This window comes from Hyperolius riggenbachi, chromosome 4 (genome assembly GCF_040937935.1).
Source record: "Hyperolius riggenbachi isolate aHypRig1 chromosome 4, aHypRig1.pri, whole genome shotgun sequence".
NCBI classification, from domain to species: domain Eukaryota; kingdom Metazoa; phylum Chordata; class Amphibia; order Anura; family Hyperoliidae; genus Hyperolius; species Hyperolius riggenbachi.
Genome location: NC_090649.1, coordinates 203,975,348 through 203,988,843, shown reverse-complemented (window position 1 = coordinate 203,988,843; position 13,496 = coordinate 203,975,348). Strand labels below are relative to the sequence as shown.

Genomic DNA, 13,496 nt, shown 5'->3' with positions numbered 1-13,496 from the left:
CCCTAGTTTGCATGACCAAAGCTGTTTGGCGTGCTAACTATGTTAGCACGCCTTTGTGAATCGAGCCCTAAGTTTCCAAAAATGTTATTTAGTCATTCATTTAAAAAAAACATTCATGTTAAATTTAGTGTACATAAAAACCCTGTTATATGACCACTTGATGTGTTCCCAACTAACTCTATGCACAGTGCTTTGTTATGCAGGTGCTTGCAGAGCATACCTGCTAAGGATAACATGGGTACTGTACCTCCATCATGTAGCCCTGCATCCAAGTCCAGAGAATAGAGACTGAGGGGCCTCCAGAACACTTCTTGGGAAGCTACAATTATATCTTTTTAATCACATTACTACTGTATATTAAACATTCAGTTTTGGGTATGTTTTTTTTTTATTGGCCAAGAATTTAGTTTCAAGTTATGATCTCAACCAAATGTTTACAGAGCATAACACACAGAATATTAGTACTTGTGCAAATAAATGCTAAATGTTCTCTTCTTCAGGTATCTGACATTTATCATGATTCTGGTGACAGTTGTGGTTGTGAGCTGCGTCGTGGTACTAAATTTGCACTTCAGAAATCCCAGCACTCATATCATGACCAATCGGATAAAAGAGGTATGTCCAGAAAACAAAGATTATAATCTGCCGTACTTATCAGCAAGAAAGTATACATGTTAGATTATAGGCTGTAAGATAGGAGTGAATGTACCCCAGTAGGGCATTCATGCAGGGTTTTTCTTAAATCTCTAAAACACTTCTCCTTACCTTAAAGTAAACCAGAGATCACAGCTTTAAAAGAATCAACCCTTACCTGAGGCTTCCTCCAGCCCCATAAGCACGTGTGAGTCCCTCGCTGTCCTCCCTCGGTCTGTCGTTTAGCCGCCATCAGCCCCGATAACTGGCTCAGTCGCATTAGTCCTGGTCTACTGTGCATGCGCGGGAGGGTCTGCGCATGCGCAGAAGACCCAGACTGGACCCAACGGAGCCTGTTACCGGGGCTGATGGTGGCTGAACGGCAGACCGCGGGAGGACGGCGAGGGACTCATATGTGCTTATGGGGCTGGAGGAAGACCCGGGTAGGTATCAACTTTTTTAAGGCTGTGATCTCTGGTATACTTTAATAAACTTTCTTCAACTTGTAAACCTTAAAAGGATAATACCACTTTTGTTTGAAAAAAAAAACACATAAAAAACCATTCTGTATTTTTAATGTTATGAAAGATTTTTCATTTTGGCATCAAACTGCCATAACTTTGTCAAACTGGTAAAAATTCTAAATTAAGTGAAATTTTAAGTTGACTGAAAACATGGTTGGTATACAGGATTGTCAGAAATTTTATATTTATTTAACAAATAAATCAGGACTAGAGTTAGGCCGAACGGTTCGACTGCGAACGGTTCCATGCGAACTTCCGTGGTTCGTGTTCGCGTTCCGCAGGTGAACGTTTGCGGAAGTTCGGTTCGCCCCATAATGCACCATGGAGGGTCAACTTTGACCCTCTACATCACAGTCAGCAGGCCCAGTGTAGCCAATTAGGCTACACTAGCCCCTGGAGCCCCACCCCCCTTATATAAGGCAGGCAGCGGCGGCCATTACGGTCACTCGTGTGCCACTGCCTGCCTGCATTAGTGAGAGTAGGGCGAGCTGCTGCACTGTCTCTCATAGGGAAAGATTAGTTAGGCTTAGCTTGTTCCTGGCTGCATACCTGTTCTGTGAACCCACCACTGCATACCTGTACTGTGTCTGTGAACCCACCACTGCATACCTGTTCTGTGAACCCACCACTGCATACCTGTTCTGTGAACCCACCACTGCATACCTGTTCAGTGAACCCACCACTGCATACCTGTTCTGTGAACCCACCACTGCATACCTGTTCTGTGAACCCACCACTGCATACCTGTTCAGTGAACCCACCACTGCATACCTGTTCTGTGAACCCACCACTGCATACCTGTTCTGTGAACCCACCACTGCATACCTGTTCTGTGAACCCACCACTGCATACCTGTTCTGTGAACCCACCACTGCATACCTGTTCTGTGAACCCACCACTGCATACCTGTTCTGTGAACCCACCACTGTATACCTGTTCAGTGAACCCACCACTTCATACCTGTTCAGTGAACCTGCCACTGCATACCTGTTCTGTGAACCCGCCACTGCATACCTGTTCTGTTCAGTGAACCCGCCACTGCATACCTGTTCTGTGAACCCACCACTGTATACCTGTTCAGTGAACCCACCACTGCATACCTGTTCAGTGAACCTGCCACTGCATACCTGCTCTGTTCAGTGAACCAACCACTGCATACCTGTTCTGTTCAGTGAACCCGCCACTGCATACCTGTTCTGTTCAGTGAACCCGCCACTGCATACCTGCTCTGTTCAGTGAACCCGCCACTGCATACCTGTTCTGTTCAGTGAACCCGCCACTGCATACCTGTTCTGTTCAGTGAACCCGCCACTGCATACCTGTTCTGTTCAGTGAACAGTTTGGTGTGTCAGTGTGAAGCAGTACCTTAATTACACTACCTGATTGATGTATACACATGCAAGATGTTTTAAAGCACTTTAGGCCTGTCATTTAGCATTCAATGTGATTTCTGCCCTTAAAACGCTGCTTTGCGTCAAATCCAGATTTTTCACGAGGACTTTTGGCATGTATCCCACTCCGCCATGCCCCCCTCCAGGTGTTAGACCCCTTGAAACATCTTTTCCATCACTTTTGTGGCCAGTAGAATTTATTTTTTTCCAAAGTTCGCCTCCCCATTGAAGTCTATTACGGTTCGCGAGCTTTAACGCGAACCGAACGTTCCGCGAAAGTTCGCGAACCCGGTTCGCGAACCTAAAATCGGAGGTTCGGCCCAACTTTAATCAGGACTGAGGTTCTCCTAAAAGCACTGGAGAAATTAGGGGTTATGTAAAACTTCTTTGGGTTTATTAAAGACCATGGGTTTAAGTAAAATGTTAAATCAATGTAAAAAAATGTAAAAAATAAAGGTAACAAAAGTCATTTTTGTTTCTGTTTACAAGTGCAAGCAAACACAGAAAATTGAAACACTAAAGGCCCATACACACGTCGGATTTTTCCGAACGACGGGTCGTTTGAACGTCCCGTCGTTCAGTCGTCCGCACGCTAAATCGGGCGTGTGTACAGACTGTCGTTTGGGTGATAAGACTGGTTTTGAGCGATCCGCCGGGCGGATCGCTCAAGACCAGTCTTATCACCTGAACGACAGTCTGTACACACGCCCGATTTAGCGTGCGGACGACTGAACGACGGGAAGTTCAAACGAACCGTCGTTCGAAAAATCCGACGTGTGTATGGGCCTTATCTCATCTGTCAAAATGTTCTGGCAAACCCAGCCAAATTCACTAATCTTCTCACAGACTTTACTATGGTCCAATACACCTAGATGACCTACCTGATGTTGTGTAAAAATATAAAATCAATATTTCAACCACTAAATCATTCAAGGAGAGCCTCAGTATCAGCAAGAACCGTACCACAACACAATGGGATATGCTTCTCTAATGTCCACAAGGGAATAAGGTGTTACAAAAGAGAAGGAGACCAACAATGAAAAAAGATCTGAGGAGCAGATGAAGAAAAAAAACAGTATTAGTAACTCACCTGGTAGATACCTCACCTGGTAGATACCAAGCTGCTGAAACCTACCATATTGTGCTATGGCTGTGCCCAGCATACAGTATCTACCAGGTGAGGAATTCAGTAATACCATTTTCTTCGCCAAGTGGCTAATGTTTTGATCACAGCAGGGACTCTCTTCACATTTCCAGTGTTAAAATATAAGGGATTGTTTGAGAGACAAGGAAACTTGTAATGTCACAGGGCTTCCGACTCACATTGGGGCCCATATGCAATTAAATTTTTCTCCTGAGTTTTCTCCTAGGAGATCATGTTTCATCTTTGATTTAGGACAGCTTTTCAGCATTTTGCAATGGAAAAAATAGCAAAATGTGGATGAAAAAGTACCATCAAAATTATTGTAAGCATTTTTTTGCTTGCTGGTGGTTTAGAAAGGCAATTTATTGACAAGTTTGAAAATCTCACCTTGGAGAAAACTCAGTGGAAAACGCTAATTGCATATGGCTCCGGGTGTTATTTAGTAACTGCTGGTGTTTGTACAGGAAAACTACTAGCTAATGAGGTCCTAATAGCAGCCAAAGCCTTTTCTTTCTTTTTTTTTCTTTAGCTTTGAGTATTATAGGGAAGGCTCAGAAGAACCACTGTCAATCTGTTAGGGCTGGAACCCACAGGAGCGCTTTTGGCAGCGTTTTGGCAGCGTTGTGATACGCTAGCACTTTGCCAAAACGCTGGGCTAATGTTAATGGATGGGGCAACTTCCACAGGAGCGTTTGCGTTTCCCAGAAACGCAAACGCAGGACCTGCAGCATTTTGGGAGCGTTAGCGCGTCAATGTAAAGTATTCAAACGCTAGCGGAAACGCTCAGCAAAACCTAAACTGAACGGTTTTGCTAGCGTTTTGCGGTTCAGCACACTGTAACAAAATGAAAAATAATTCACAGGACCAATCAGGATAAAAACGCAAAACGCAAAACGCTACGCAACCGCTGAGCAAAAAAATACTATGTTGCAAAACGCGACCGCAAACGCGCATGAATCCGCTTGCAAACCGCTCAGACAAAACTCTAGCGGTAGCGTTTCGCGTTTGCTGTTTTCAGTGGGTTCCAGGCCTTACTGCTGTTTGTGTTTCTCTGGAAATTTTCTCTTCTTTCCTGTCCTGCGTGACACACACAGCAACAAGCAACAAGTCAGCAAGTGGTGAAATTACTCTAATAGAAGGTTCAAACCCTTCCAGTCCTCACAATAAAAATAAAAAAGTTTATTTATTGTTTGCATCTTTTTTGAGATTTCCCCTCTGTTCATCTCTGTTTTACACACGTGAGAGGAGCAACCAGTAGTAAAATTCTCTACAAAATTTCAAGCAATTTCGCTACTGTATAATGATTGTAAGTGCCGTGTGCTCCTCTTCGCTATACTACACAAACAGAACGAATATTACTGGTTCACGCCACCTCTGGGGTACAATGCCATCTAAAAATATCCTGAATATTAGGAGTGCTCAACAGTAAACAGAGCGAAAACATATAGTTCCATAATTTTTAAAAATTTCATCCAGTATCTCCAGTGCTCTTTCAATCGCAGGCCTCGGACAAACATCAACTAATTTCATATATCCTAAGGGACAAACAAAAGCATAAACACTTCATAGGGTAATAATACTCAGTTGTAACCCTCCACCTTCACTCTGTGCCACGGTGCAGTGCCAGCTGTGTTTATGCCTCTTATCACTGGCACACACACACAATGATATGAGCTCATCGGAGAGAGATGCTGACCAATCAAACAGTCCAGCTTAAACAAATGTTGTAATATCCAGCTCATTGCTCAACTCTGCACCATCAGCGGAGGGCATGAGGACTTTGCCCTATACATGCCAGCTCTCCCCGTTCTAACAATATTCTTCGCCTCAGTTATCCTTTAAGCTCTGAGGCCTTGGATTGAAAAAGCACTGGAATCCTGGAGGCAATTTTAAAATTCTGGAACAATGTGTTTTAGATCTGTGAATGTTGAGCACTTGTAGAATACAATATTTGCAGGATATCCCCAACACCCAAATATTCTATTTCTTCTTTGATCTGTCCAGGCCCAAAAGAGTTTTAAGACGATGGACTTAAAAATTGGAACACAAAGCACCAGATGTACATTTTAACCAATGAAATAGAATGAGTAAATATTATACATGTGGTAATAGTTAACTTCAATTTTTAGATCTTTCTGAAAAAATTGCCTCGTATCCTGCATATGTCACGTCCAGAGGAAGGTGACCCTGATCCATGGAGTGGGGTGCTACAGCGTCGCAGCAGTTCAGTGGGATACATTGAGAAAGCCGAGGAGTACTTCAGTGTGAAATCTCGAAGTGAACTTATGTTTGAGAAGCAGTCAGAGCGCCATGGTCTGACTAGTCGAGTCACACCTGCAAGTAAGAACTGTGGCTGTCTGCTGGCCTTTAGTCACATAACTGTCAACTGTCCTTCTTGATTTTCTTTGTAATGATATATCCTATGTACATTATTTCTCAGCAAATTTTGCTGGAAATAATATTAAACACATTAATTACACATATCATATCAGATCATTGAACTGAAAGATGAAGCAATGCTGTAAAGCAGGGTTGTCAAAATCACACAAGGTGCCAGATTGTTTATTAAGATTTAACATTTATTGAACAATCTCAAACTAAGTGATGTAATTATATTGGCCACGAGTGGCTTGCTCCTCCCCGTTCTGGAGAACAGCACAATGGAGCAGTTTACTATTTACCTGCTCCAATACTGCTTTGAGTCGCCTCTAATCTTCCTAACATCTACATGACAGCAACATGTTCCATAGAGTGCGTCAGATGATCAAGAGAAGTAAGTATGGAAGCACAGAGCATTTTTCTGCTGGGAAGAACATAAGAGATAATGCATTGTTGGAGCAGGCAAACATTACATTGCTCCACATTGCGGTACTCTTAGATGTGGGGAGATGGGGGGGGATTGGATATAAAGAAGATGGGTCCCCATGCTACCATATTCTTTGGACCATAAGACGCACCTAGGTTTATAGGACACAAACCAGGGGAAAAATATATACTACACCTGGTGCATCCATTGTGAAGGGCCTTCTTGTGGATTATGCCCCCTTTGTACTTTATTCCCCCTTGTACCTCTTGTGTCTCACTGTGTCCTCCTCTGTCCCTCTTGTGTCCTCCTGTGTCCCCCATGTGTCTGCCTCTGTCCTCCTTGTGTCCTCCTCTATGCCACTTTGTGTCCCCCTTGTGTCCTCCTCTATGACCTTTGTGCCCCTTGTGTCCTCCGTTTGTCCCCATGTCCTCCTCTGCATGGGCACAGTACAGGGAGTCCCTGACATTGTGGCGGGTTGGAGGTTCGTATTGGCAGGCATTCAGGAACTCCCTGCATTTGGACTATAAGACGCAGTGACTTTTTTCCCCCACTTTTGGGGGAGAAAAAGTGAGTCTTATAGTCCAAAATATACAGTAACTCTGCGACGGGGTTCCCGTGGGTTATTGCTGCACTCTGGCTCAAACTGACAATGTTCCAATCAGAAACACTGACACCTGTGTGCTCCTTTGGACTGAAAGCCAGTGTGCTGTCTTTCTTTTGCTGCTTACAATGATGGACATTGGAAGCTCTTGAGGGCCACACAAAATGGCAAGGAGGGCTGCATTCGGCCCACAGCTTTGTGTTTGACTCTTGTGCTGTAGAGGGTTATACAAAGGAAACTGTAAGACTACATAATTAGCAGCCTTACAAACTTGTCTGAAACAATTCCATAAGCCTCCTCTGCAAGATTGATGTTGGTCCTTTGCCCAGCCCCCAGTGGATGTAATGTACTCACATGACCACTCATTCAGGAAAAAACAGCGATGCTGGCAAATCACAGCAGAATCAATCTAGGTTCTCAATGTGTGCTAATGCCTACCTCAAGGGAATGTCTGTAAAGAATTTATGCACAGTTATGGAGTGCTTCTAAAAATATGTATAGGTATTAAGGGGTCTTTAAGATGATATTATTTACAACATGGGGTACTTGTTAACCACTCTCAATAATACAGGATATGATGTAGAGAAATACGGTGTTATACACAGAGAAGGATTAAGGCTAAATGGGTTCTAAGGCAGCGTAGTAACTTTAACAACCCTTGATAGTCTTTCTAGTAGGCTGAAAGGGAATGTCCAAGGTACATTAAAAAAATCTCCAGCCCCTGACAGCTGTCCTGTGCCCTCACCGCAGCTCTGCTTTCAGCTGGTGGCCCGGGGTCCCCTCCAATACAGATGCCGACCTCGCCAGGTTGGCATCTACTGTTCCTGCACGAGAGCCGCTCCCGGTCGCGCTGACGTCATATGAAGTGTTCTGTGCAGCTGTACCTCAGACATCCCCTTGAAGCAAGAGAGGGGTCAAAGAAGGTGGCAACTGGACCCTTTGACTCCCACTATTCTTCAGGAACCTGCCTGGTTGTACAGTGGCCACCGGATTCTCATTGTGCAGATGCTTTTTATTAATTGTCCAAAGACAAGCCTAGCATGTTCTAATATCCACCTGACCTTGTTAGAAATATACAGAAGTTTATTACTACCTGGTCACTTGGTCTGTAGACATTATTTCCCGTTTTGTATTTACCTCCTCTCATCCTTCACTTTTACCTTCTTTTTCTTTACATTTACTCATTTAAAGGGACTCCGAGCTCACCCAAAAAAAGAAAGTTGTACTCACCAGGGGCTTTCTCCAGCCCAGTGCTGGTCGGGAGGTCCCATGCCGGCGTCCTGGCTCCTCTCCTTCTCCCCACTCCGGAATGGCTGACAGGCCGCAGCCCGGGCGACACTCCGCAGAGTGTCGGGCTGCTCCTTCCGCGTATGACGTCACACGCCGGCCGCCTCGCGTCATCACGGCCGCCGGCGTGAAAGTACTGCGCATGCGTGCTTTAATCGCGCATGCGCAGTACTTTCACGCCGGCCGGCGTGATGACGCGAGGCGGCCGGCGTGTGACGTCAGCCACGTCATACGCGGAAGGAGCAGCCCGACACTCTGCCGAGTGTCGCCCGGGCTGCGGCCTGTCAGCCATCCTGGAGCGGGGAGAAGGAGAGGAGCCAGGACGCCGGCGTGGGACCTCCCGACCAGCACTGGGCTGGAGAAAGCCCCTGGTGAGTACAACTTTCTTTTTTTGGGTGAGCTCGGAGTCCCTTTAATTGCCAAGATATTTGGGCTAAAAGGCTAGCACTGTCATATTGCACTAGAACTAGAGTCCCAGGTTCAGCAACTAGCTGCATGGAGTTTATATGTTCTTCCTGTTTTGAGGTGAGTTCCTCTGGGCACTGCAGTCTCATCACACATCCTAAAAGCATACTGGTAAGTTAACCACTTCAGCCCGCAGGTATTTTCACCTTCAGGACGGAAGCAATTTTCCCCTGTCAGTGATCCTCCCATTCATTTGCCCATAACTTTAGCACTACTCATCACACGTAAACGATCTATACCTTGGGTTTTTTGGTCACTAATTAAGCTTTTTGTCGGCGATACTTGTTTTCAGTAATTTATTTTCTATACATTTTATAGGCAAATACAAAAAATGAAAAGAAAAAAATACACTATTTCTCCAGTTCTACCCCCTATAGTTCTAAACTAAGCAATGCTACTACAAATACTCCCCCCCCCCCATTTTATTTGCCAATTAGTCCCGGCTATCACAAATTATGTTCCTAGTACAATGTATGGTGTTAATATATTATGTATGGTGTTAATATATTATGTGTAAATAAAGGTCCATTTTTTCTGTTTTTGTTTTTTTTTGTGACCCATCAATTATAAGCCCTTGTGTACAAAAATAACATTAATATACCGTACTTTCATGACATACATATAAAAAAAAAAGTTGATTCCCAAAGGCAACTATTTATGGATTTTTAATTTTTTTTATTTTATTTCAATCTCATTGTTTGGTAACTGGGGTGGGTGGAAGGGGCTTTAGAAGGGATGAATTATATCATTTTTTTTATCAAAAAAATCTGTGGTGTGTGTAATTTAACGTTTTGCCACTAGATGGTGCTAGAAACACTCCCTGGTTTACCAGGTACTGTTTCGTCTTTTTTTTTTTTTACTTTCATTCACGTTCGTACTTATGAATGGACGTGGCTCCTGATCGGTGTCATGTCCATTCATTACACTCACTGCGATTGGTTCGGGGATTCAGGGAAGCCTTGCTTCTTTTCCCTAACCGCCGACACGGAAATACCGCCGCAAGTAGCGACAGTCACGTGCACCGCCGCCTAAACACGAGAATACTCGTACAGTTTGCCTTTAGCGACACCTATCTGGATGAGAATACTTGCCCACATAGGCTTAGGTGGTTAATCATTCAGGACCTCCCAAATGTGATGATATTGACCTTAGACTATGGTAGGGACATTAGATTTCCGGCTCCTCTGGACCACGGCTAGCCACATCAATTGTTTAATATTTTTTAGGAAAATGTCAATTGCATTACTGTGCTATGATATATGCCACTTACACATCTTTTTATAACTATGATCACTTCTTTTGATGACATAAACTGGCCTAAACCGCTGCTCAATCAATGTTCAGTGACAAAGAGGAAAAACAGGGTTTTGGTATAGTTTCCCAAATCTCATTGCACAAGATTGTATTGTTATAGGCTAACCCAGTTAAGAGAAATTCTATCTGCATGATTGTAGGGGGAAATTGGTATTGGGAGAACAGCTAAATAAATGGTGTTTTAATTTAAACTGACAACTCTCTTTATTTTTCCATTTTCTATAGGAGTGAATCCAATGAGCTCAGATAATATTAATGACCAGCTTTATAGTGAAATTAAACCAGCCATTGATGGAGCAAACTTCATTATTAAGCACACAAGAGAAAAGAATGATTACAATGAGGTATGAGCGAGTTAAAATGGACTTCCGGGTTACATCTCTCATGAATCAGTCAGTGTTGAGTAATCAAAGAGAGATAATTTACTCTCTGAGTCTGTCCATCCCTTAAAGGGAACCTGAGCCTAGTAAAATTATTTAAAATAAATGATGTACCTGCAAATTAATGGCATACTGACCTCACTGTCAGTTCTTCTAAGAAGCTCACTATTTTCTTCTAACATTGATTTCTTTCAGTTCTGACAAGCTTTTGTCAGAACTGAAATATATCAGGTGATGTCAGTTATAACTGAAAGTACAACTGATTTGCAAAGTAATGTCCATGTTTCCCCATGGCTCAAGTGGGTAATATTACAGTTCAACAGTGTGCTGACCTGGAAGCTGTTACGGGGTCAGCACACTGCACACAGCACAAAGATCAGTGGCACGTGCCCCAGATCTATTCTGGGGTGCACTGGATGTCCCCCAAGCAGAGTCAGCTGTGGTGCCTCAATGACAGGCATACTGGGAGCTGTGGTGCATCAATCAGGGTTATGCTGGGTGCTGTGGTGCCTTTATGTGGGCATACTAGGCACTGTGATACCTTTATGGGTGCATAAAGGAACTGTGGTTCTTCTATGGCGGCATGCTGGGAGTTGTGGTGCTTCAATGGGAGACCCGTGGGAGCATGGAAAGGGGTCCACTAGAAAGTCAGGGAATGCTAAGGGGGGACTGCCAGACAACCTGGCAGCAGGCCAGCCTGCCCAGCAGCAAGCCAGACCAGCCAGCACAGAAGCCAGGAAACACTGCATATTTACGTGATATGCTGCATTTTTATTTGTTATATTCTTTTATTAATGGAGAGGTGGCTTCATCCAATATTTTGCTGTGCAGGCCCACTTAGACTGCTGTTAAGTTCATGTTAATTTGGCTCTACCCATGACCACACCCACATTCTGGTCTGTGGCCACACCCATTTTCTGTCTGGAGTGCACAAAAGTGCCCCAGATCTCTTAGGATCCTAGCAATGTCCCTGCATTTCTTCAAAACATTTTATTGTGGTGTAAACACAGATGAATGTGAAGTTAATCACCGTTGACATTACACATTTGTACAACTCTCAAGACCACATTTTTCAAAAAATAACTCTTAGCACTATGTTTGGACATGAGGGCCCATATGCAATTAACCTTTTCTCCTGAGTTATTTCTTAGCAGGTAATTTTCATAGTGTCTTTAAAATAATATTTAAGCATTTTACAATTGAAAAATTACAAAAACGTTGGTGAAAAAGTACTATAAAAATTATTTTGAGTATTTTCTTACTTGATGGTAGTTTAAAAGGCATTTTATGATAAGGTGTGGAAATATCACCTAGGAGAAAACTCAAGAGAAAAAGTGAATTGCATATGGGCCAAGGTATCCATATAGATTCTTGTATAATAGATAGATAACAGATCGAAGCCCATATCCAATTAACTTTTTCCCCAGAGATTTGTCCTAGAAGATAATTTTCATATTCTCTTTAAAATAACTTTTAAACATTTTACAATTGAAACAGTACCCAAAAGTTGGTGAAAAGGTATTATTAAAATAATTTTAAATACTTTCTTGCTTGCTGGGGGTTTAAAGGGCATTGTATAACAAGGTGTGAACATTTCAGCTAGGAGAAAACGTAGGAGAAAAGTGGAATTGCATATGGGCCCACGTGTTTTAGATATTGTGTAGCTGTAGCATAGGCCAAGAATACACAAAACAAACTCTTTACATTTCCCTATGCAGGAGAAGGACAACTGGTATCGTGTTGCTCGGACAGTGGATCGCTTATGTCTTTTTGTTGTGACTCCCATCATGATTATTGGAACTCTCTGGATATTTCTTGGAGGAGCGTATAACCAGCCTCCGGCTTATCCATTTCCTGGGGACCCTTATGACTACAATGAAGCCCACAAGAGATATGTGTAGACCTTAGTTGTCCTCCATCTCATGCATTTCTGGTTCTGCCAAAAATTGGAGAAAGGAATCTTACAAGCGCTAATGAGAAGACTGGACTTACATTCTAGTGGCATTTATTGATGTCTTATTCTTTTTTATCAAGCTTTTTATTTGTTTGTCAGTTTGAAGTCTCGAGAAAAATGTGTTATATGGCGCTTTTATTGTACGTAAAAAAAAATTAAATGTCAATGCAGTCTACATCAAAGATGTGTAACTTTATTCCCCTGAAAACAATAAATAATGTAAAGTAAATCACTGTAGTACCTTTCATTTGCTTGTGTTTTTATGTAGGATAGCAGCTTACTTACTGCGGAAAACTGACCACAGTATGGAATATATACATTGCACAAAATATAGATGTAAGTAAACTACTTTGCATAAAGATGATTGGATTCCCCAAGTAAGTACACTAACATTTAGTAAGTGTTCCCCTGATTTTATACACATGTAAAAGAAAGAGATTTTCAATAACCTTATGACAGAATGCATTCAAAATTATTTGTATTTAGTATTTCACTCTTGAACTACTTTCCATTAAAGGACACTAGACATTGACACAAATCTAAAAAAAAGGGGAGAAATTGGCATGTATGTGAAGCAGTCCTCACGCCCACCACTGCTCCCACTGTTTTTCTCTGCCCCCCTCAGCCACTTCCAGGTCTGGCAGTAGTGTGCAGTCACTTGCGCGGAGCGTTGTTCAAGAGTGAAATACTAAATACAAATAACTTTTATGCAATTTCTTATAAGGTTATTGAAAATCTCTTTCTTTTAGGACTGGTTCACACGGACGCTTGGCGGCATTTACCGGAATGCATTTACCGGGCTGCATAAGATGACAGTGAGGGCCACATTCGGCCCGCGGTCCTTGTGTTTGACACCTGTGGGTTAAGGAATAAATTCCCATTGCATGTAAAATTTAATATAAATTTCATTAAGGTACTGCCATGTAAACTATGCAGCTTTCATGAACAGATTCCTGGATGTTCTCTGCAGTTATTCCTGGCGATTTAAATGAATGCT

The 13,496-nt window shown here is 42.8% G+C and overlaps 1 protein-coding gene across 2 annotated transcripts in view; it reads left to right on the top strand.

Annotated features, from left to right (window-relative positions):
- Nucleotides 1-12,698, top strand: part of CHRND (cholinergic receptor nicotinic delta subunit) — a 48,847-nt gene extending 36,149 nt beyond the window's left edge. For both annotated transcript variants that reach the window (XM_068281268.1, XM_068281267.1), the window contains 4 exons: nucleotides 501-615; nucleotides 5,822-6,032; nucleotides 10,391-10,509; nucleotides 12,264-12,698. In XM_068281268.1, coding sequence (XP_068137369.1) covers nucleotides 501-615; nucleotides 5,822-6,032; nucleotides 10,391-10,509; nucleotides 12,264-12,446 — 628 coding nt within the window. In that variant the 3' untranslated portion in view covers nucleotides 12,447-12,698. The remainder of the gene's footprint in view (nucleotides 1-500; nucleotides 616-5,821; nucleotides 6,033-10,390; nucleotides 10,510-12,263) is intronic.
- The last annotated feature ends 798 nt before the right edge of the window (nucleotides 12,699-13,496 follow it).